Source organism: Nomascus leucogenys, chromosome 25 (assembly GCF_006542625.1).
Source record: "Nomascus leucogenys isolate Asia chromosome 25, Asia_NLE_v1, whole genome shotgun sequence".
NCBI lineage: Eukaryota > Metazoa > Chordata > Mammalia > Primates > Hylobatidae > Nomascus > Nomascus leucogenys.
In genome coordinates, this window is record NC_044405.1 from 19,149,292 (window position 1) to 19,173,941 (window position 24,650).

At 40.0% G+C, this 24,650-nt stretch overlaps 1 protein-coding gene across 9 annotated transcripts in view; it reads left to right on the forward strand.

Moving 5' to 3' along the window:
* Positions 1-24,650, forward strand: part of ITSN1 (intersectin 1) — a 255,616-nt gene that overhangs the window by 109,114 nt on the left and 121,852 nt on the right. For all 9 annotated transcript variants that reach the window (XM_030806019.1, XM_030806021.1, XM_030806022.1 and 6 more), the window contains exons 7-14: positions 76-172; positions 3,580-3,680; positions 10,193-10,256; positions 14,190-14,327; positions 16,022-16,137; positions 20,371-20,633; positions 23,081-23,230; positions 23,320-23,460. In XM_030806019.1, the coding sequence (XP_030661879.1) occupies positions 76-172; positions 3,580-3,680; positions 10,193-10,256; positions 14,190-14,327; positions 16,022-16,137; positions 20,371-20,633; positions 23,081-23,230; positions 23,320-23,460 (1,070 nt within the window). The remainder of the gene's footprint in view (positions 1-75; positions 173-3,579; positions 3,681-10,192; positions 10,257-14,189; positions 14,328-16,021; positions 16,138-20,370; positions 20,634-23,080; positions 23,231-23,319; positions 23,461-24,650) is intronic.

Here is a 24,650-nt window from a genome sequence, read left to right on the forward strand (position 1 = left end):
CATTTTAATTTTTGTAAATTGGGGAAAGTTTCTTATCTTTATAGAATTAAAATTATTCAACATTTATTTTTACAGCAGCCACGTTGCCAAAGAGTTCTTCCTTTAGTAGATCTGGTCCAGGGTCACAACTAAACACTAAGTTACAAAAGGCACAGTCATTTGACGTGGCCAGGTAAGTTTGCTTGTTTTTAAATGGGAAGTTTGGTTAAGGCCGTTACTTGATTAAATCATAAATTTGACCATGAATCATCTATATTCTTTTTGTTGTTGTCATCTTTTTTGTAGGCTTTTGTAGAGTGCTAATAATAATTTTCTTAATTTCTGGATAGTGTCACTAGTTTTTATCATTAATTTGTTGCGGAGATGAGAGAAATCAAGGACATAACATTTCCTTAAAGGCTTTGTGTATTTTTTTTTTTTTTAAGAGGATAACAAATGGATAGTAATAAAATGTTTAAAAACAGATAAAATTCTGGGTATAAGGGAAAAAAGCAAATGAACTATTTTATGTGTTTATGATTTACGAGTTTATGTATACAATTTTTGTATGAAGATTGGAGTTATAGTTGGTCTTATTTTTAATTATATCTCTGATAATCTTATGGAGTTTATATAGGTAATTAGTAAAATCCTATTAAAAGCCATTTATTATGAAAAAAATTATCCAGATAGTGGACAATTCACATTAATCAAATGTGTGGCTCAGTTTTATTAAAGCTGACATGACCTTATTGCTTATGTTTTGGCCAACCTTGGTTTCAATTATTACCTTCCATATTTTTATTTTATTTTATTCCTATGTTTTACCCTTGCATCCTGCTACATTAAGAAGAGAAATTAAGTCTCTTTTAAGCCATCTCAAAACTTTTGGGCCGGGTGTGGTGGCTCACGCCTGTAATCCCAGCACTCTGAGAGGCTGAGGCAGGAGGATCGCTTGAGCCCATGAGTTTGAGACCAGCCTGGGCAACATAGGGAGACCTTGTCGATACAAAAATTGAAAATGAGATGGGAGGATGGCTGGAGCCAGGGAGATCGAGGCTGCAGTTAGCTGTGATTGTGCCACTGCACTCTTGCCTGGGTGACAGAGCAAGACCCTGACCTTGCCTAAAAAAAAAAAAAAAGCTTTTGGAATTTATCCTGTCTTGTGTCAATCCTCACTAGAAATTGTTAAGCGAATCAAGTCATTTTCCCACTTTCAAGAGAAAAGCATGTTGAATATAATTCAGTGATGCCTTCGTTACCTTTTAACAATGATTTAAAGAAAATCCATAAACTGAAAAGCACCGTGCCGAAAGCTTTACATTAACTCATTCTTCCCCATGAGATGATTCTGTTACTCTCTGTTATAGATGAGGGACAAGCTCAGAGACATTATGTAACTCGTGCAACAGAACGTAACTCATAAGTGACAGAGCTGAGTCAAACTGAATTATGTCTGATTTTAAGACGTGTGTTCTTAACTATGCAAGTTTTCTCTAAAAAACCTAATTGTAAGATACAGGTATTTATTTGTGTTCCATTTAATTGCGGTTTTGCCCTTAAGATGCCTGAATATGTATTGGGCATCTACTTTGCCGGGCACATCATTAATCCTATTCAACCCTACAACTACCTATGCAGTAGATGTCTCAAGATGGTGCATGAGGAAGCACACCCAGAGAAGCTCTAGTCCTCACCCATAGTTTACAGCTTAGTGCATGGTGGACCTGAGAGTTAAACCTATATCATCTTACACTAAGTTCCTTTTTAAAAAAAATTCTCCTGGACTGGGTGCGGTGGCTCACGCCTGTAATCCCAGCACTTTGGTAGGCCGAGGTGGGCAGATCACAAGGTCAGGAGTTTGAGACCAGCCTGGCCAACATGGTGAAACCCCCTCTCTACTAAAAATACAAAAAATTAGCTGGGCATGGTGGCGGGCGCCTGTAATCCCAGCTACTCGGGAGGCTGAGGCAAGAGAATTGCTTGAATCCAGGAGGTGGAGGTTGCAGTGAGCTGAGATCGCGGCATTGCATTCCAGCCTGGGCGACACGGCAAGTCTCTTTCTAAAAAAAAAAAAAAAATTCTCCTATACGATGCTGAAGTTTTGAGTTTATTATGACTTTGCAAAAGCGAGTTTGACGTCTGCTTTATTGATTTGTGACATTAGAATGAATAAACTATCAATATGAGCAAACATTAGTGCTATTAAAACAACTTTTTTTTATGTTGTCACCTTTTTAATAACTTAAATTTCTAGCCAATTTTTGCAATGCAGTATTGAACTTTTGGGTACATCTTCATGAGTTTTTAGTCTATTTAAATTCTCAGGAATTGGGCAGAAAACTCTGATGTGATAAGTGTAATCTGGGACAACTTGTGTGTGTAACACCCAACATTCCTGGCGTGTAGCAACTAGATAGTTAGCTTCTTGACAAATAGGCGGGAGTTGGAATCAGCAAAATGTTAGTTTAACATGAGAGTGTTGGTGCAGAAGTACCCACAGCAGAATAGATCATGGTAAGTGTTTTTTATTAAGAAATTCATAAAAATGGAAAAAGGTGAATTCATATAAGTACTTCTCGAGTGTTGGGAGCTATTTCCTATACTTGAACTGTATATAATAGGTATAAGTGCATAGATAACACATGGAAATGATGATTAAAAAGTTCAGTATTTCAGTAAGATTGTGCTTTTACATGTTCGAAATAGATATTTTTGTTGAAATGAAATTGCAAACAGAGCATTAGCTGTAATCTGTCCTGGAAGGGGAATGCCATTTTTACTGTCTGAGCTCAGCCATTGGGTTTAATTTAGATGTTGAAGCTTAACAAGCCGTTGGTACCAATGTGATATTTGTGTGGACAGTGGCATCTGAGGAACTAATCACTAAGGAAGTGTAGACCCAGCCTAACTACTGGCAGGTGTGTCCTTGGGCCAGGTCAGGATTGTGGCACATTGGCAGGGAGAGATCAGTATTGGATTGTAGTCGAGAAAGTGAAGCTGTCTCCATTCCCACTCTGCTTATGTGTCATGACCATGGAAATGTTCTGTTCTTTCTCTCTCTCTGGGAAACTGTCCAATGGGTCTGAATTTAAACTTACCAGAATGGAGTAATTTCACTTCATTAAGAAATGGGTCCTGTGTATTCATGTATAGAAAGTTAAAACATTTTTGGAGAATTAGTACCTTTAAAGGCAGTTATTGGTTTGCTTTTTGCGTTGCTTTTTAACCAAAAAAGAAGTGTTTTAGAAATTAGAATAGCCTGGGTATTATTGTATTACCTCAGTTACAAGAGGTTTTTCATACTTTTATAGAACCTTTAACTTATTAAATTATATATACAACTTGAAACAGCCTCTCGGTCTGTTGTGTTTATCCATGATTCTGGAAAAGTAAGTATCTATTTTGAGGGAAATGTTTATGATCTTAAAAATGGGAAATACCCATGGCAAAAAAAAATCAGAAATAGTGATAATAAAATGAATAAAATACGAAAGATATGATTATCTAGAGAAGTTCTTAGTTTACTGTCATTAAGGAACTTTACCAGGCTGTTCCTTATGGATAATCCTCTTTCTCTCCTTTTTCTTTTCCCCACAGTGTCCCACCAGTGGCAGAATGGGCTGTTCCTCAGTCATCAAGACTGAAATACAGGCAATTATTCAATAGTCATGACAAAACTATGAGTGGACACTTAACAGGTATTTACAAATAAAAATTAGTGAAATACGATCTTTGTTTTCAAAGTAAACTATTTCTAGATATTGAGTCATGGATATTTTCCATTTGTCTGTGTGGTTATTTCTTGGCATTTTTTCCATTGTCTCTGTTACCTCGTGTTCTTATCCACTGATAACTCTTTACAGTTATATCATTCTCTCATGCCCTATTGCTTTGTGGTAAAATGGAACATAGACCAGGGATACTCCTGTACGCTGAAAGCCACTGATACGCAAATCAAGGCACTAGCAAGAAACACTTCTTTGAACAAAAACTAGCTTCAACTTCTGAAGTCCAGCTTTGAACTTGATGAACTTGAAGCTGTCTGTTCACTAGGTTAGAGTTGGAGGCAGCAGGCAGGGTGAAAGCAGGGAGTTGAGAACATGGCTCTGTCACTGCCTAGACAGGGCTCACCACTTTGGATATTTCTTTATCTATTAATATAAAAGGCCAGAGTTAACTTAGGTGATCTCAATGGATTTTTTTAAAAGAAGAATGATTCTGTTATCTACCTCAGAAGGATAGACAGGAATTTTAGCATACTGTTCAAAATTTTTCTCACAAAGGTTTAAATACTTGTTAGAAAGTTACAAAGAAGGCTGGGTGCAGTGGCTCACGCCTGTAATCCCAATCCCAGCACTTTGGGAGGCTGAGGCAGGTGGATCACCTGAGGTCAGGAGTTCAAGACCAGCCTGGCCAACATGGTCTCTACTAAAAATACAAAAATTAGCTGGGTATGGTGATGGCCACCTGTAATCCCAGCTGCTGAGGCAGGAGAATTGCTTGAACCCGCGAGGCAGTTGCAGTGAGCCAAGATCATGCCACTGCACTCTATCCTGGGCTGCAGAGTGAGACTCCATCTCAAAAAAAAAAAAAAAAAAAAAGAAAGTTATAAAGAAAAGCATAACCTTAATAAAAGAAAATAAAGACCTCTGATACGAATATTAAGTGTTAAAGGGAAAAACTAACTGCCCTCTAACAAATATGAAAGGAAGGGAAAAAAATTAGGTTTCCTGGGTGGTGGAGTGGGGTAAGGGGAGGATTATAATCCAAAACACTTTTAAGAACTGATTCTTACTATTTTTTTCCTTGCTATTACTTAAAATTGCAATTTTTACTCTCAAAAGAAAAAGGTGTCTTATGTTTAAAAATGTCAGAGTTGGATGAGATTTTGAAGGGTTCTAATCTAATCTTGAACTCTGGTCCCTTGAAGGATCTCAGCAGTCACCCCAAATAAGCATGTATTTATGTTTGAGTGGGTGAATAGTAAATACACACAGATTCATGATGTGTCATACTGCTTCATAAAGCAGTAGCTGTCAAAACCAGCCTAGCTTATGCAGGCTCTGCTTTTTTTTTTTTGAGATGGAGCTTCACTCTTGTTGCCCAGGCCAGAGTACAATGGTGCAATCTCAGCTCACTGCAATCTCCACCTCCTGGGTTCAAGTGAGTCTCCTGCCTCAGCCTCCCAAGTAGCTGGGATTACAGGCATGTACCACCACGCCCAGCTAATTTTGTATTTTTAGCAGAAACAGGGTTTCACCATGTTGCTCAGGCTGGTCTCAAACTCCTGACCTCAGGTGATCCACCCACCTCAGCCTCCCAAAGTGCTGGGATTACAGGCATGAGCCACCACACCTGGCCCACTGAAGGTATATTTAATAGCATATTTTTAAGTACTGTTTTACATGGTTTGACACCAGTGCTCCATACAAACCCAGAACTACATTGCCAATGAATCCAAACATTTCTTGAAAACGTTGGTGTTTGCTGTGAGTTGATTAAAATAGTATTCAATTGAGACATTGATTGAGAAATTCTCTCTTTCTTGGTAGGATGTGTGTTTTATGAATGAAATGCAGTATCTACATTCCAAATATAATGGCCTAGGCACTTGAACATTTAGAACTTTTAAATATCTGAGGCAGAAAGTAAAATTTGAAATATACTGGAAAGAAAGCAGATTTTGATATTGTTTATCTGCATACTTATTGCTGCTTTGATCCAGCAAGAATTTAAGGTGGGAATTTTACTTTTGAACCAGACCTTTGTATAGTCATGTCAAGTAGAATAATTTATTACCGTAAATTTTAAAATGGGAATAAACAATAGAAGTTTAATTTGTTTTCCCTTTATATACTTAGGAATCAATATAAAGTATGTTTTATACTAAATTAGAATGTTGATGGAAACAGCTGATTTGTTGAGGTGGATAGAACATAAAGGTCATTGTCTTGATCACAATTATAAAAATAATTTTATGAAGTCAGAATCCCCAAAGCAGTTCACTCAGCTGCAGGAGAAGCAAAATATCAAGAAAGTTGAGAAAAGGTTTCAGTATATAACATGGCCCAGAAGAAATATATAATTTATATTTGTAATCTCTTGTTTTTCATCCTTCTTGCTTTTGTTTTTTGTGGGTTTTTGTTTTCAAGAACTAAAAAGCACTTCTTTTCTTTCTTTTTTTGAAACAGAGACGCGCTTTGTCACCCAGGCTGGAGTGCTGTGGTGCGATAGTAGTTCACTGCAGCCTTGAACTGCTGGGTTCAAGCAATCCTCTCACCTTAGCCTCCTGCGTAGCTGGGACTACAGGCATGCATGCACCACCACACCCAGCTAATTTTTTTTTTTTTTTAATTTTCTTTAGAGGTGGGGTCTTTGTTGTCCAGGCTGGTTTTGAACTCCTGACCTCAAGCAGTCCTACCACCTTGTCGTCCCAAAGTGCTGGTATTATAGGCACCCAGGCTGAAGTACAGTGACATAATCATGGTTCACTGCTGCCTTGATTTCCCAGGCTCAGGGGATCCTCCCACCTCAGCCCCCCAGTAGCTGGGACTACAGGCATGTGCCACCATGCGCAGCTAATTTTTTGTATTTTTTGTAGAAACTGGGTTTTGCCACATTCCCCAGGCTGGTCTCGAACTCCTGAGCTTAAGCGATCTGCCTACCTCTGCCTCCCAAAGTGGTGGGATTATAGGCGTGAGCCACCGCGCCTGGCCTTAACAGTGGCACTGTTTACCTCACTGACTATCTGGGTTGATTTCGCTGATACATCCTGTTGGACACCCTCTTCTTCCTTCACGGCTCGATGTGTGTACTGTTGCATGTCTTCAAAAGAGACAGCCTTATAAAATAGAGAGGGGTCATTCCTTAATTAAGGTTATGTAAGAAGCTCTAGAACTCTGGTATTCCTGTTAATGCTAGCCCTTCTTCTCAAAGAGGTATTTTATTGTTGCATTCTGAAACAATGAATATGCTATTTGGTAATTCATCTGTTAATCAGAAAAGCTAAAGTCTTAGTCATTATTTCAAATAAAGCTCATTTCAGGTAGTTACCCTCTCCTTTCTAGCCATACTTCCCTGCCCAAACATGGATGCCAGAAGTGGGGTTTGTGTGCTTGGGATTTCTGGTTTTATTCCTGTGTTTCCTTATAAGCCAGTACTGCAAAACCAATACCCCTTTATGTACCTAGGTTTCCACAGAAGAGTTCTGTGCGCTCAAAGCTCAACTGTGTGTTGTCCAAATGTGCTAAGATACTATCTTAGCTGTCGCTGATCTATTTTTAATATTTTGCAACATTGATTTAGGACATATATAGACAAATAGTAGAATTACAAGAGATAATTGTGATCTTCTAGTGTGGGGATCAGCAAACATTTTCTGTAAAGAATAGCACAATAAATATTTTAGGCTCATAAGTCGTATGTTCTCTGCTGCAACTACTCAACTTTGCCATCGTAGCATGACAACAGCCATATATCATGCTTATATCAGTGGATATGGCTGTTTTAATAAAACTTTGCTGACGAAAACAGGCAGTGGGCCAGATCTGGCCTAAGGGCTATAATTTACCAATCCCTGTTGTAGATTATTTTCCTCATTTCACAGATGGAAGAACTTCATTTTAGAAGTTAAAGTAGTTTTGTTAATGCCACATGCCATTAGGGAGTCAGGACTAGAATCCAAGTCTCCTGATATCCAGGTTTAGAGCTAGTTCTTCACATTTATTGTCAGGCTTTTTATGTGTAATAGATAAAATATTAACTTCCTTTTTTATAGTTCTGGAGTAAGGGCAATTGTTACAAGTGTAAATTAAATCACCCACTAAAGTTTTGTTAATTCTACTTTGTTACCAACATTCTAGATACAATGTTACGGACTAAAGAAAGTGATGCCTGAACTTTGCTCATTCCATTGTACCACAGTCCTTTAGCATCTTCACTTGAATTCAGTAGGTTGTTTTTTATTCTTAGATGCTCCCAAAACACACACATGCTCATGTACGCACACACATCCAGCAGGAATGTGTTCATATATTCACCAGAAGTTAGAATGCTCACTATTAATAGTAGCCCTAATTGAAAACTACCTGAATGCCTATCAACAGTAGAATGGACAGGCCAGGCACAGTGACTCATACCTGTTATCCCAGCACTTTGGGAGGCCAAGGCGGGCGGATCACTTGAGGTCAGGAGTTCGAGACCAGCTTGGCCAACATGGGGAAACCCTGTCTCTACTAAAAAAAATACAAAAATTAGCCAGGTGTGGTGGCACATGCCTGTAGTCTCAGCTACTCAGGAGGCTGAGGCAGGAGAATCATTGAACCTGGGTGGTGGAGGCTGCAGGGAGCCAAGATGGCGCCACTGCACTCCAGCCTGGGTGACAGAGCAAGACTCCATCTCAAAAAGAAAAGAAAAGAAAACAGTAGAATGGACAATGAATTGGGATGTAATGACACAATGATACACTACATAGCAGTGAGGATTAATGTTCTACAACTCTACACAACAGTATATTGAGCAAAATAAGCCAGGTGGAACAGCGGACAGACTATCTGGTTAGAAGTTAGGCTACCTTGGTGGTAGGTGATTCTAAAAGAGAGGCAAATAGGGGCATCTGGGGTGCGATTATACTCTCTTTCATGACCTCAATAGTGTTTGAGTATTTTCACTTTGGAAAATTAATTCAGCTGTGTACATGTGCACATGTATATATCCACATGTATCCGTATGTGTGCTTTTCTGTCAGGATTTTATATGTAAATAAAAGTTGAACTATTGTCAGTAATGTTACCTGCCATTAGAGCACCCTTCATGTGCTAATGTGATGCTAAGCTCACTGCCCCAATGGATCATAGACCGGTTTATCTGAAATGAGCAAACTAGAGTCCAGACTACCTCGCCCAGTCACTCAGCAAAGTCTAGACTAAGTCAGGACTAGAGCCTACAGCTCCTCGGTTCCCTGACCTCTACTGTTGGCCATGCAAAAACACATCCAGTTTTGTGGTTTTTGATGAGGTGATGCTTGAAGAATGAAATAGCAAAATGCAAAAGCATATACACCAGAATCTTCCCAACAAAATTGCCACAGCCTTCCATTCCTCTGTCCAGCAGTCTTCCTGGGACCACACCTTGAGAGGCAGTGCTGGAAAGGAAGACATATTTATTTCTCCCTCCCTGACCCTAGTTTATTTAAACAGAGTCTCCTACTGTGTTTTTGTCTGATGTCTGCGGCCACTTTCATACCAGAAGTGAAGATGTTTATGATTATTTTAAGAAATGAGAGCTTATTTTGAGAGAAGAGTAGAAATTCCAGGAATTATTCTTTTTTGTTTGTTTTTCTTAGCTAACATAGGAAATGTGTTTTGTTTTGTTTTTTTTTTTAATTGAGACAGCGTCTCACTCTGTTGCCCAGGATGGAGTGCAGTGGCATAATCTTGGCTCACTGCAGCCTCCGCCTCTGGGGCTCAAGCGATCCTCCTACTTCAACCTCCCGAGTAACTGTGACCACAGGCTCATGGCACCACACCCAGCTGATTTTTTGCACTTTTGGTGGAGATGGGGTTTTGCCATCTGGTCTTGAAGAGCTCAAGCCATCTGCCTGCCTCAGCCTCCCAAAATGCTGGGATTACAGGCATGAGCGACCACACCAGGCTGGAAATGTGTTTTAACCCTGGCTATTAGCGCTTCCCGCAACTTTTTTTTTTTTCTTTTTAAGTCTGTTTAGTGAAACAGTTTCCCGGAGATCTCTCCGAGGTCTCTCTTAGGTCTCCTCTAAGATTCTCCGAATCTTCCCTGAATTTGCCTGAGGTTGAGCAGGGTGGAGACAGCAGGTGGTAGCAGCGGCAAAAGATGTTAAAAAGAGAGTAAGTTTCAAGTTTGTAAATAAAGCCCAATACAAATAAAGATGGTAATGTGGACAAAAGGTCAGGTTATATTTTGAAACTCTAAATCTTTCACATGGTCATTCTTTATCAAACATCCATTTAACAAAAATTTATTATGTGTCAGATGCTGTGCTCTGTGTTTCTCCTCTTTTTCATTGGGGCTTAATTTCCTTTTTACAAAGCCCCTGCGGTAGTAGCAAATGTTATTTAAAGCATTGTGATTGCATGAGGTCATGGAGTAGTCCATATATGCAGAACCCTGGTCCTCCTGTACAGTGAGTATTTGCTGACTCATCTGTATGTCCTTTTTCCTGGTTCCTGTTTAGGTCCCCAAGCAAGAACTATTCTTATGCAATCAAGTTTACCACAGGCTCAGCTGGCTTCAATATGGTAAGGAATGAAAAGTTCTTTGGTTTGGATAAAGTGAAAACTTGCTTAGATTGGTGTGGCCTCATGGGTTCTAGTATAGAACCCTCATGGGTTCTTAATACCGTTTTTTATGGGGGAATATGTAGAATTTGCTTAATTTCAATGAGTTGTAATGATTGCCTGCTTTATAATACTGTTTCCCCTCTCGATTTTGAAAAATACAAAAGCAGATTAATACAATGAATTCTCAAGGAGTGATAATACAACTTAACAATTCTCAACTCGTGACCAGTCTTGGCTCTCCCTTTCTTTGATTTTTTTTTTTTTTTTTTTTTTGGAGACAGAGTTTCACTCTTGTTGCTCAGGCTGGAGTGCAGTGGCACCATCTCGGCTCACCGCAACCTCCGCCTCCCGGGTTCAAGTGATTCTCCTGCCTCAGCCTCCTGAGTAGCTGGGATTACAGGCATGCGCCACCATGCCCGGCTAATTTTGTATTTTTAGTAGGACAGGGTTTCTCCATGTTGGTCAGCTGGTCTTGAACTCCCAACCTCAGGTGATCCACCCACCTCAGCCTCCCAAAGTGCTGGAATTACAGGCGTGAGCCACCGTGCCCAGCCTGTTTGATTATTTTAAGCCAAATCTTAGTTATTATATAATTTCTACTGCAAATATTTTAGCTTGTATCTTCAAAAGAGAGGGATTTTCCTTTTTTCATTTATTATTATTATTATTATTATTTTTGAGATGGAGTCTTGCTCTTTCATCGAGACTGGAGTGCAGTGGTGCCATCTTGGCTCACTGCAACCTCCACTTCCCAGGTTCAACCTATTCTCCTGCCTCAGCCTCCTTAGTAGCTGGGATTACAGGCATAAACCCCCACGCTTGGCTAATTTTTGTATTTTTAGTAGAGACAGGGTTTTGCCATGTTGGCCAGGCTGGTCTTGAGCTCCTGACCTTAGGTGATCCGCCCACCTCAGCCTCCCAAAATGCTGAGATTATGGGGGTGAGCCACTGTGCCTGACCAATTTTCTTTTTAGCATAGTCATAATACCAATAAATAGCTCACCTAAATTTTTTAGTAGTCATCCTAATCATTAAATTAATCAGGTAGTGTTCAAATTCCTTAGATTGCCTCAAAACATTTTTATAGTTGATTTGTTCAAATCAGGACTGAAATAAGCCTATATTTTGTAATACTTGATTGTTCCATCTTTTATGTCTCCTTTAATCTATAAATTTCCCCTTGTCTTGTTCTCTACTTCTTTTCCCAAGTTCCCCAGGCCACCCCCCAACCAAAAACAAAAAACAAGAAACAAAAAAACTCCGTTAAAAACAAACCAGATCGTTTGTCCTGTAGTTTCTTAATGGCTTAACTTTTGAAGATTGCATCACTGTGGGATTGTCTAATTTGTTTCTGTATTTCCTGTAAATTGGTAATTAGATCTAGAGCAAAGTTTCTCAACCCCAGCACTATTGACATTTTGGGCCCGATAAATCTTTGTTGTTGAGGTATGCCCTGTATAGTGTAGGATGTTCAGTAGTATCTCTGGCCACTACTCACTAGATGCTAGATGCCAGTAGCATGAGCTCCACACCCAGCATGACAATCAGAAATGTCTCCAGACTTTGATAGATGTGTCTTGGGGTACAAAATCTTCCCTGGTTGAGAACTGCAGATCAGATTTGATTTTTTTGTTTTTGTTGTTTTGTTTTTGATAACACTGTGCCAGAGAGGTCTCTGTGTACTTTCCTCAAGAGGCACTTAATGTCTCTATTGTGTAGTGATTTTGAATAGCTATCCATGAGCATTGCCTGGCTTCCTTAAATTTAAATGTTAACTAGAATGGTTTCTTAAGTAATGTGCGTATTATAGCTATATGTTGGTGATTGTCCCTGGAAAATAAACCTTGTCTACAAGGCTCACTGCAAAGTTCGTGATTTTCTTGCAGGCCACATTGATAGGGTTGTTTCACAAATGATCAAGCTCTAATGCAGCTCCCTTTGCCCTTCTCTTCCCTTCTGTTTTGTATGAAAGAGCTTGCCTCTGGCGATAGACTAGACCAGTTAATAAATATCTTATATCTTTGACACACCCAGAACTCTTTAAATCTGGGTATTGAACAGTATCCTAGGGCCCCCTGAAATATAAACTTAAGATCTAACATTAATGGAGGTTGGTTGACAATTTATTAGGTTGTTCTCATGATACCAGATTATATTGAAATATTTATTTTAAATTTCTCATTTATAACTTATCCTATTTGAGAAAAACGTTTGAGGCTTCTTCTGTTAGAACGTTATATTCTGCTATTACACACTAAAAAAGATATTTTAATTAAATGCTTATAATCATAATTTAGGTAAGTGTGGTGAAAAAACAAGAATTTCAGCCACCTTCTAACTGGTTTACCTAGGACTGGCTAATTGTGAGACACAAAAAGGAAAAGAGAATAAAGAGCGAGCAGGGGTTTCATTTTATTTCATTTGCATTTCTTTTTAAAGCCGGATGTCTTGCATATGGGAAGGGCAAAACTAGAGGAACAGAAAAGAGATCAGCAGTTGCCAGGGGATGGGGGCAAAGGAGGGAGTTGCTACAAACAGATGTGGAATTTTAGGTAGAGCTGATACTATTCTGTATGTTGTGGTTCATGTTTGTCAAAACTCTCAGACTTATACTCTAGAAGGTGTTCATTCTACTTTATGGAAATTATAACAAAAAAAGTTTATAGCACCTAAGGAAATTTCAGAATTAAGAAGGTTTCTTAATTTTTGGCATTGGCAAAGCCAGTTTCCCATTGCATTTGTCTTGTTGACATTCTAGTGAACAGATGTGTTGTCATGTATCTTCTTTTGATGGTCCAGAAATTGTTTAGTAAAATCACATTCTTGGACTTGCTAGGAAAATGTTTGCTGTAATTAGCTACTTGGGCAAGTTCATTATGAAGAATGATGGAGTCATTATGAAGAATGATGGAGATTGAATCCTGAGATTGAGGAAGAGGAAACACATTGACTCTGTGGCTGGAGTTCATAAAGATCCACCGTGTAGGCCTAGATTAAGGGGTGGCCATCTCTGCCCAGTGGGCTGAATTTGGCCTGCATCTGTTTTTGTGAAGAAAGTTTTTATTGTACAAATAGCCATGCCCATTCATTTATATGTTGTCTATGGCTACTTTCCTGCCAAAATGACAGAATTCAGTATGATAGGGATTGTGTGTCTTATAAACCATAAAATATTTACTACCTGACCCTTTACTGATAGTTTGTCATTTCCTGGTCTAGAGCAGAACATTTAAATATAGAGCTGGGTGTGGTGGCTTATGCCTATAATCCCAGCAATTTGGTAGGCTCACTGGAGGCTAGGACAGATCAAGACCAGCCTGGGCAACACAGTGAGACCCCCATCTCTACAAAATATTTTAAAAATTAGCTAGGCATGGTGGCACACACCTTGTAATCTCACTATTTGGGGGCTGAGGCGGGAGGATCACTTAAGCCCAGAAAGGCTGTAGTGAACTGTGAACATGACTGCAGTGAGGCTGCAGTGAGCTGTGATCATGACTGCAGTGAGGCTGCAGTGAGCTGTGATCATGACTGCAGTGAGGCTGCAGTGAACTATGATCATGTCATTGCACATCAGCCTGGGTAACAGAGTGAGAGCTCATCTGTTAAAAAAGATACATGGAATATGAGTGTGTTATATTTTAAATATGCAAAGGTTGGGAAAGAGTATCATTATAATCATAGCATTTGTTGAATGAGGAACACTGTCCCAACTACTTGTAATTTTATCTTTGCAACAGTATAAAACAGGTACTATTTTGACAAAATGAGGGACAAAGAGACTCAGTTGGCCTGTGGTCAATAAGAAAACATAGCTTTTAAATCACTCATGAATAGTAAAAAACATGAATTTTTATGAAACCGGATTACAGTTAACTTTTTGTCGAATAGGAATCTTTCTGACATTGATCAAGATGGAAAACTTACAGCAGAAGAATTTATCCTGGCAATGCACCTCATTGATGTAGCTATGTCTGGCCAACCACTGCCACCTGTCCTGCCTCCAGAATACATTCCACCTTCTTTTAGGTAAGGAACATGGGCTCTGATCAGGAATTGTATGCAGAGTATGTGAATTCCAAACTTGGCTTTATTGACTATGTGTCTTACCTGATTTTCATCCCTGACAAGGAAACTAAGTATCCGTGAATTCTAGAGACTCTTATCTAGGTCTGTGTTAATCTTGGGCCCATTCTGTTCTTCAAAGTACTTGTAGTATATTAGTGAAACAATGAAGTAAAATATCAAAAGATTGGTGATTTTGTACCAACATATGTCATCAGTGCTTACCAGAAATTTTCACAACAGATGCCAGCAGCAAAAGAGAAACTGCATGAGCCTGTGCATAGAGAAGAAACCAAGGAGATCACACTTGTGAATTCCACACATTTCAGTGGTAACAAAAGCTGCTAGCAATGTAGAAATTGTAATCAGGAAGACGATTAAAGAAAATTACCCTGGACTGAAAGACAGTCTCAGTAAAGATGTCAAGAGAGTCACCTGAGGTCCAGTATTATGACTGGCATCCTCATTTACATCCATGCATGCATGCACACGCTGTCCAGGACAGCTCTGTCTCCTGGCTTTGAACATAAAAACTGAATATGAGATCTTACAAGTACAAAGGAGAATGAAAGAAAGATTAGGATTTCTGTCCTGAGTCCTCAAACTGCAGGAAGGACCGGGGCAAAATCCCCTTTAAATGAAGAGAAATAGAGCCATTACTGTCAGCACACACATGGTACAGGAGCAAGCTGAGGAAACTGTGACTATGTAGGAACAACAGGTAGCTGAGGCACTTTGCCTGTGAAATCCCACAACTGCAACATTGGAAGCTGATAATAAATGCATAAAAAGGATTGGGAGACCGTTTAAACACAGCAAAGTTAAAAGTGTAAAGTGGGCCGGGTGGTGCGGTGGCTCACGCCTGTAATCCCAGCACTTTGGGAGGCCGAGGCGGGTGGATCACCTGAGGTCAGGAGTTCAAGATCAGCCTGGCCAACGTGGTGAAACCCCGTCTCTACTAAAAATACAAAAATTAGCCGGGCGTGGTGGCAGGCGCCTGTAATTCCAGCTACTCGGGAGGCTGTGGCAGTAAAATCACTTGAACCCGGGAGGCGGAGGTTGCAGTGAGCCGAGATTGCACCACTGCATTCCAGCCTGGGGGACAAGAGTGAGACTTCGTCTCAAAAAATAAAATAAAATAAATAAATAAAAGTGTAAAGTGGAAGAAATTAGTAAACAAAGTGATTTGTTTTATGAACTATAAAGTATAGACATTGCATGTGTTTCTTAGGGGGTGAAATGGAGAGACTGGAAAGGGAAGAGAGATGCTCCCAGTGAGCCGAGCTGCTGATCTTCCCTTGGAGGAATTTAAGGTCACTTGAGAGGGCAATGGAAATAGCAGCTCCCACTTAGTGCTCACCATGTCCCAGGCATTGTTCTTACCACTTTTTGATTATTAACTACTTTCATCCTTTGGAATTGTTTCAATTTTGGTGGTGATTCTTAAACAAGCTTGGCACTCAGAGTCTGATGACATTCAAATATTCATTGAAAAACTCTTTGTAAATAGAGAAGACCAAATCTTTATATTTTCCTTACTATAAATGAAATTTGCTCCATGGTATGGTAAAATCTTTAAAAATTCTTCTTCATAACTTGTCCAACTCCACCCAGACAGCTCTGTGTGAATCTATTTTTCTTTTTTCCCACAATTGCAGAAGAGTTCGATCTGGCAGTGGTGTATCTGTCATAAGCTCAACATCTGTAGATCAGAGGCTACCAGAGGAACCAGTTTTAGAAGATGAACAACAACAATTAGAAAAGAAATTACCTGGTAAGGCAGCCTTTGTATTGAGTTAAATCATTTAGATTAAACGAAATTAGAGATTTCTTATCTCTAAGACAAAGATAGAGGTAAACATAAATTTAGTTTTTGACATTTTTGCCTTGTAACTTAACTGACCTTAGTCAGAGATAATTGTTAATTAAGCTTGTGGATCTGGATCTGGATAGAGAAATAAGAACATTATGCACTCTGCTAATGCACCATTGTTCTAACTTGTAACTTGAAATCTGATTATAAACTGCTAAACAAAAATTATATAAATGTTATCCATAGAACATACAACACTAAAAACTGATGAGTATTAAGGTGATTGCTTAATACCACCAGCGCAGAAATAGAAAGTGAAATTATCTACTGTTATTTTCTCATGTTGTTATAAGAGAATTGGAAACTCCTTAATTGCAGGAACCTATTTTAAATTTAATGTGAACCTATTTTATTTTATTTATTTTGTTTTTTGAGACGGAGTCTCACTATCTTACCCAGGCAGGAGTGCAGTGGCGCAATCTAGGCTCACTGCAACCTCCGCCTCCCAGGTTCAAGTGATTCTCCTGCCTCAGCCTCTGGAGTAGTTGGGACTACAGGCACGTGCACCATGCCTGGCTAATTTTTGTATTTTTAGTAGAGACAGGGTTTCACCTTGTTGACCAGGCTGATCTTGAACTCCTGACCTCAAGTGATCCACCTACCTCAGCCTCCCAAAGTGCTGGGATTATAGGTGTGAGTCACTGCACCCACCCTGAACCTATTTTAAATAATCCTCATTTACAATGATAAATCCATCATACTATTAAAATATTCCAAGGTGGCTATGAATTATTAATGATGAGATGATAATGATACTAAGAAGCAAATGAAATTATGGAGTCTTTTATGATAAATACTTTGTCGGTGTCATTTTGCTGCATTTAAGATGCTCAGCAGTTAATTGGTCTGGTCAGAACACTAGCTGTCCCAGTTTGTTGTCTAAACTAAATTGCCTTTTGTTCACTGATGAAATACTATTGTAAATATTTTATGTGCAAGGCTGCACGTTGAGCAAAGAATCTAAATGTTAATACATGGTTCATACTCTCTAGAAACTTTAAAATATATTAGAGGATTTAAGACATCCATATAAGCAGTCACTTAAGCAGTATGTGAGTGGGATAAATTCCTGGAGAGTATTATAGATGCAAAACAGACCTCACTTATGGTTGGTTGGTGTAGACTGGGGAAGATATGAGGAATTAAGTGTCTGTGGAAGAGGTCACAGTTGAGTTGAGAGTTGAAGATGAATAAGGTCACCACAAGTGGAAGTGAGAATAGTTGTTTTGATAACAATGAGAATGAAATTTCAATGGCAGATAAGGACAGGAATGCTTGGAATGCAGAATTTTCTTTTTCTGTTTTTAGTAGACATTCATTTAAAATTTTGAACAGGAAGCAACATTATCAGAGATTTCATTTGTGCATTCATTCCTTCAACAGCCATTTATTATATGCCTCCTATGTACTAGGAATATTGCCAGATGCTGGAATTAAAAAGATGTATAGAGACTTGGAGAGTTTTTTAAATTGAGATGAGATTCACATAATACAAAATGTACAGTTCAGTGGCTGTCTTAGTCTGCTTGGACTGCCATAACAAAATAGCATAGACGGGGCGGCTTGAACAGTGGGAATTTTATCTCTCACCGTTCTGGAGGCTGGAAGTCCGAGATCACGGTGTGCAGATTTGGTTCCCAGTGAGGGCCCTCTTCGCGGCATGCAGACAGCAGCCTTCACATTTTTTGCTCACATGGGATTTCCTTGTTTTGTGCATGCAGAGGGAGACAGACCTCTCTTCTCTCTCTTTTCTCTATCTCTGTCCCTGCCTTTTTTTTTTTTTTTTTTTGAGACGGTGTTTCGCTCTTGTTGCCCAGGCTGGAGTGCAATGGCGTAATCTCAGCTCACTGCAGCCTCCGCCTCCTGGGTTCTAGCAATTCTCCTGCCTCAACCTCCCAAGTAGCTAGGACTACAGGCATGCACCACCACACCCAGCTAATTTTGTATTTTTAGTAGAGATGGGGGTTTCACCATGTTGGTCAGGCTGGTCTCGAACTCCTGACCTTAGGTGATCCACCGGCCTTGGCCTCCCAAAAAGTGTTGGGATTACAGGTGTGAGCCACTGCGCTCGGCGGTCCCTGTCTTTTTATAAGGATATTAATTTCCCATAAGGGCCCCACTCTTAACGGCTAATTTTTTTTGTTTTATTTTGTTTTTGAGATGGAGTTTTGCTCTTGTTGCCCAGGCTGGAGTGCAGTGGCGCGATCTCGGCTCACCGCAACCCCCGCCTCCCGGGTTCAAGTGATTCTTCTGCCTCAGCCTCCCGAGTAGCTGGGACTACAGGCATGTGCCACCACGCCCAGCTGATTTTTTATTTTTAGTAGAGATAGGGTTTCTCCATGTTAGTCAGGCTGGTCTCGAACTCCTGACCTCTGGTGATCTGCCTGCCTCAGCCTCCCAAAGTGCTGGGATTACAGGCGTGAGCCACCATGCCTGGCCAGCTAATCTAATCTTAACCTTCCAGAGGCTCCATCTCCAAATATCACATTAGGGTAATTAGGGCTTAAACGTATGGATTTTGGTGAGGTGACACAAACATTCACTTCCTAGCAATGACATTTAGTGCATTCACGGTGTCTTGTAGCCACAACCTCTCTTGTCCCAAGATACTTTCCTCACCTCAAAACAAAACTCCATATCACTCCCTCCAGCCCCTGGCAACCACCAATCTGCTTTCTGATCCTTGGGATTTACCTTTTGTGGATATTTCATATAAATGGAATCATATATGACTGTTTATGACCGACATCTTTCACTTGGCACAATATTTTTGAGATTCATCCACCTTGCAGCATGTATCATTACATCATCCCTTTTTGTGGTAGGGGGACTTTGATTTTTTTTTTTTTTTTGAGACGGAGTCTGCTCTTGTCACCCAGGCTGGAGTGCAGTGGTGCAATCTTGTCTCGCTGCAACCTCTGCCTCCCAGCTTTAAGCGATTCTCCTGTCTCAGCCTCCCAAGTAGCTGGGATTATAGGTGCCTGCCACCACACCCGGCTAATTTTTTTGTATTTTTAGTAGAGACTGGGTTTCACCGTGTTGGCCAGGCTGGTATGGAACTCCTGATCTCAAGTGGTCCGCCCACCTCAGCCTCCCAAAGTGCTGGGATTACAGGTGTGAGCCATTGCGCCCAACCAGGACTTTGAATTTTAAGATATCAGAGTAGAGGATACCATCTCCTCTGAAATCACCAAAGGTGAGCAAGAAAACCAAAATATACTTGCCCGCTTTCATCTCTAATCGCTGACTACAGTATGTGAAGGAAGTCTGTCTAAAGCAGTGAAGTCCAAACAGGAATGTGGGAAGAAGCCAAAGAAGGATGTTCACAGCTGCAGATCTCAAGGCAGAGTGAGAAGCGATGGTTCTTAGATAGACGTGGACCAGGGACTGGCATGCTGCACAGGGTGGCACTGAGCGCTCCCCTGGCTGGCGTTGGTACCAAGGAGGATTACGTGAGGCCAACACAGAAATGAAATAGACACTGCTGAGGATAGTAAGGGACACGGATGATGGGGCTGTAGAAAATGAAGAAATAAAATGGACATAAAGTATTAGAGAAGAAAGGATAGAACTGAGTAATCATTCTAAATTTATAATTGATGTATCAAAGAAGGAAACTGAATAATGGGTTAGAAAAAATTGTTGACTGACTGTGATCTCCATAAGGATCAGGGCACAGCTTGTTCTTCAGTGTGAAAAGTGGAATGCTCACCTTTCGCTCTGCTTTGAGAAATCTTGTTAGAATAGAGGACTCATCAGCACAATTACAAGGCAAAGGGAAGGAGGGAGAGAGACAGAGACTCATGGTCTAGAAGAGAGGGGGTTAATTCCTAGGGCAAGTTCATGGGAAGAAGGAAAAGGATGGAGTAACAGGGAAGGAAAGGAGTCTAGGTGGTGATGTAGAACTGCTAGATAAGGATCTTTTAGAAACAGTGTGTCGTGGAGGAGAAGATATAAGCAGAGAGGTTAGGAAAAGGGGGTTTTCACTGTGCTCATTAACAAGGACACAGAAGCTTAGGGAGTTCTGGGTTTGGGTTTGTACTACAAGTTTCAAATACACTGGTGAGTTTTCCTTCGAAAAGAGTACGTTGAAAATCTTGAGTTTTCATAGTTGGCTGTGTTCCTTGTCTGAAGTAACGTTTGAAGATAAGAAGCGGGAGAACTTTGAACGTGGCAATCTGGAACTGGAGAAACGAAGGCAAGCTCTCCTGGAGCAGCAGCGCAAGGAGCAGGAGCGCCTGGCCCAGCTGGAGCGGGCAGAGCAGGAGAGGAAGGAGCGTGAGCGCCAGGAGCAAGAGCGCAAAAGACAACTGGAACTGGAGAAGCAACTGGAAAAGCAGCGGGAGCTAGAACGGCAGAGAGAGGAGGAGAGGAGGAAGGAAATTGAGAGGCGAGAGGTAAGCAGGCGAGAGTGGAGCCACCCTGAGTTACTGTGCGACTACCCCCTTTCAGAAAGAATTATCCAAGTGATCTATTCATGCCATCTTTGTCTTTCTTTTTACAATTCAGTAGTTTTAGTATATTCCCAAAGTTGTGCAACCATCGTCCCTAATTTCAGAAGATTTTCATCAGTCCAGCTCTTTACTCACTGAGCAGCTACTCCCCATTTCTTTCTCCCTCCAGCTCCTGTCTGTCATTAATTTACTTTCTATCTTTCTAGATTTACTTATTCAGGACATTTTTTATAAATGGAATCATCAATATGTGGACTTTTGTTTCTGGCTTTCATTTAGCATAATGTTTTCAAAGTTCATCCACATTGTAAAATGAATCAGTCCTTTATTCCTGTTTATGGCTGAGTAATATTTCATTATATGGGTATACCACATTTTTTAATTCATTCAGCAGTTGATGGTCATTGTGGCTATTATAAACAATGCTGTTACGAACATTAATATACAAGTTTTTGATGATACAATTTTGTAACAAACCACTGATACCAGTTAAGTGTTTTTCCAGACTGTTTTCTCTGTATACACCTATATAAAAATATAAAGATTTATATGGTGGAGAGTGTAAGGGCTGTATAATTTTTTAAAAACCACTGTAATAGTGTCACACCAATTACATTGTTCTGCAACCTTCTTTTTTTTTTTTTTTTTTTTTTTTTTTTTTTTTTTTGTTTGAGACGGAATCTGGCTCTGTCATTTCCAGGCTGGAGTGCAGTGGCATGATCTCAGCTCACTGCAACCTCTGCCTCCTGGGTTCAAGCGATTCTCCTGCCTCAGTCTCCTGAGTAGCTGGGATTCCAGGTGCCTGCCACCACGCCCAGCTAATATTTCGTATTTTTAGTAGAGATGTGGTTTCACCATGTTGGTCAGGCTGATCTTGAACTCCTGACCTCAGGTGATCCACTCGCCTCAGCCTCCCAAAGTGCTGGGATTACAGGCATGAACCCCCGCCCCCAGCTCATGCAACCTTCTTTTTAAACTCTTTTAAAAATATGTCTGGGACATCCTCCCTATATTCTATGGAAGGCTTCATAAATTTAGCACCATACCTGGAAAGGGGCTAAGCAAATCTTGTCTCTCTTTCCAATTTTAGTACATTACTGCAGAAGCAACACATGGTTCTCTCATGTGAATGAAAAATAAAAATGAGGAATTTTTCGATGTAAAAAAATAGCCTGAGTGCTGTGCCTCAAGCCTGTAATCCCAGCACTTTGGGAGGCTAAGGAGGGATGATCACTTGAGGCCAGTAGTTGGAGGCCACTGCATTCCAGCCTAGGTGACAGAGCAAGACCCTATCTCAAAAACAGAAAGAAACAAAACTTATAGCCATAACTCCTTTTTTTTTTTTTTTTTTTTTTTTTTTTTTTTTTGAGACAGAGTCTTGCTCTGTCGCCCAGGCTGGAGTGCAGTGGTGCGATCTCAGTTCACTGCAACCTTCATCTCCTGGGTTCAAGTGATTCACTTGCCTCAGCCTCTGGAGTAGCTGGGATTACAGGCGTGAGCCACCATGCCTGGCTAATTTTTGTATTTTTTAGTAGAGAACGGGTTTTGCCATGTTGCCCAGGCTGGTCTCGAACTCCTGACGTCAGGTGATCCGCCTGCCTCGGCCTCCCAAAGTGCTAGAATTACAAGCATGAGCCACCATGCCCGGCCCCATGACTCCTTTTTGTTCAGACAGACACTAACAAAATTTTAATTTTCAGAATGAACAAAGATAGGCAAACTTTTCTTCAACGTACCAAAAAAAATGATATTCTAGAGTATTTATTCAGAATTACTTAATAGACATTTACCATGTGCCAGGTGTAGTTGGAGGACCCATGAGTCAGAGGCAATTCCGATAGACTGTGAGATGCTCTGATATGTACTCTATCTAGCAGTCATCAGAGCCAGTCGTTGGAGGGAGCAAAAGCTTTTGTGGTAAAAAGGAAATGAATGATTAGGAAGGCGGGAGTTGCAGACTTTTAAAATGAGTTAAGTAATAATTTCTCTTTTGGTGGAGTAAAATCAACTTTTGTTTGTTTTTGTTCAGGGGTGTTTTATTTTGATTTTACTACGTAAAGAAATTTTCCTTCTTGGCGTATCAGTAAATAAGAAGGAGCACTTTTAGTTAGCACATCAAGCATTCCTGAAGGCATAAAGAATGGAATTCTAATGGGGAAATGATTGTGTCATCTTATGTAAATATAATAGCAAGTTCTGCATATTCCCTTTATTCCCATAGAAGGAATACTGTATTTTTATGTTATTTTCTGTTTTGTAATGTGATTTCTTGTAATGTTTAATATTTCATCCTTAAAAGGAAAGACTTCCTAGATGCCACTTTTGTGAAAAGACATTGTGTAGTGTAAGAACTGAAAAATTAGTAATTTGTCTCTTTGTAAATGTCACAGGCTGCAAAACGGGAACTTGAAAGGCAACGACAACTTGAGTGGGAACGGAATCGAAGGCAAGAACTACTAAATCAAAGAAACAAAGAACAAGAGGACATAGTTGTACTGAAAGCAAAGAAAAAGACTTTGGAATTTGAATTAGAAGCTCTAGTGAGTGAAGTTTGGTTATACTTTGGAAATATACTAAGATGGAACCATTAAAAACAGTAACAATTTTTATTATCTTTCATTTGTTCAAGAATGATAAAAAGCATCAACTAGAAGGGAAACTTCAAGATATCAGATGTCGATTGACCACCCAAAGGCAAGAAATTGAGAGCACAAACAAATCTAGAGAGTTGAGAATTGCCGAAATCACCCATCTACAGCAACAATTACAGGTGAGGAAATATGCCTCTTAAAAGCTGTTAAACTGGCATCCTTTTCTCTAATTCATTTCATTTACTTATTTATTCAGTAAACATTAAGCAACTATCTTGTACTAGGCAATGGGAAGCAAAAATGAAGTAGACAAGGTCCTTGTGTGAAAAGTAGCCTGTCAAGGAGACAAACTCAGCAAATGTTTACTGAGCACTGCTTCGGGCCAGGTGCTTTTGCAGTTTCTGAGGCTACAGCAGGGACAGACACTCTGTCTTCTGGGAGCTTACCCTCTGTTTGCAGGAGGAACAGAGACTAACAAAATAAAGTGTGTACTGTATTAGAAGATGAAAAGTGCTATGGGTGAGTGAGTAGGGAAGGGAATAGAGAGTCCTAGGGATAGGAAAGGTTGTGATTTTAACTAAGGTAGCCAAGACAGGTCTTTCTGGATGGTGACATTTGAGCAGAGACTTGAAATTAATGATAGGCTAAGCCATGTGGGTATCGGGCAGAACAAGATCTAGGCAGGGAAATAGCAGTGCCAAAGTCCTGAGGCCGTAGCAGGACTCTGAGATGCCAGTTACAGCAAGGAGACTACTGGTTAGAGCTGGTGGGAGCTGGATCACACAGAACCTGTAGTCCACCAACAGGACTTTGGCTTTACTGTGGTAATTACAATAAGTAAGTACACTTAAGTATTTTAGGGGGTCATATGAGAGCTATATGTATACTAAATAGTTGGAGACACACAGAGCACTATTAGTAGTTCTGTCTTCATTTTAAAGCCTATCCAAAGTTGTTATAATATCACCTGGTTTGGTATCAAGTGTTGAACTACAGGGGCATCAAATTCATGTAAATATTGCCTGCGGATGATCATATTTGTCTGTGACTCCTTTATGTTAGGCTTTTTCTTAGCATGATGTTTTTGAGATGGATCCATGTTATTGAGTGAATGACTCCTTTGTTTCTTTTCATCGCTGAGTAGTGTTTCCTTATATGTCCATTCACCTATTGGTTGATATTCAGGTTCTTTCCAGTGTGGAACTTTTAAGAATAAAACTGCAGTGAGCATTTATTTACAAGTCTTTATGTGGAAATGGTTTATTTCTCTTGGGTAAACTTTTTGGAATGGAACTACTGTGTCATATAAGTGTATATTTAACCCCATAAGAAACTGTCAGGCTGGGCACAGTGGCTCACACCTGTAAAC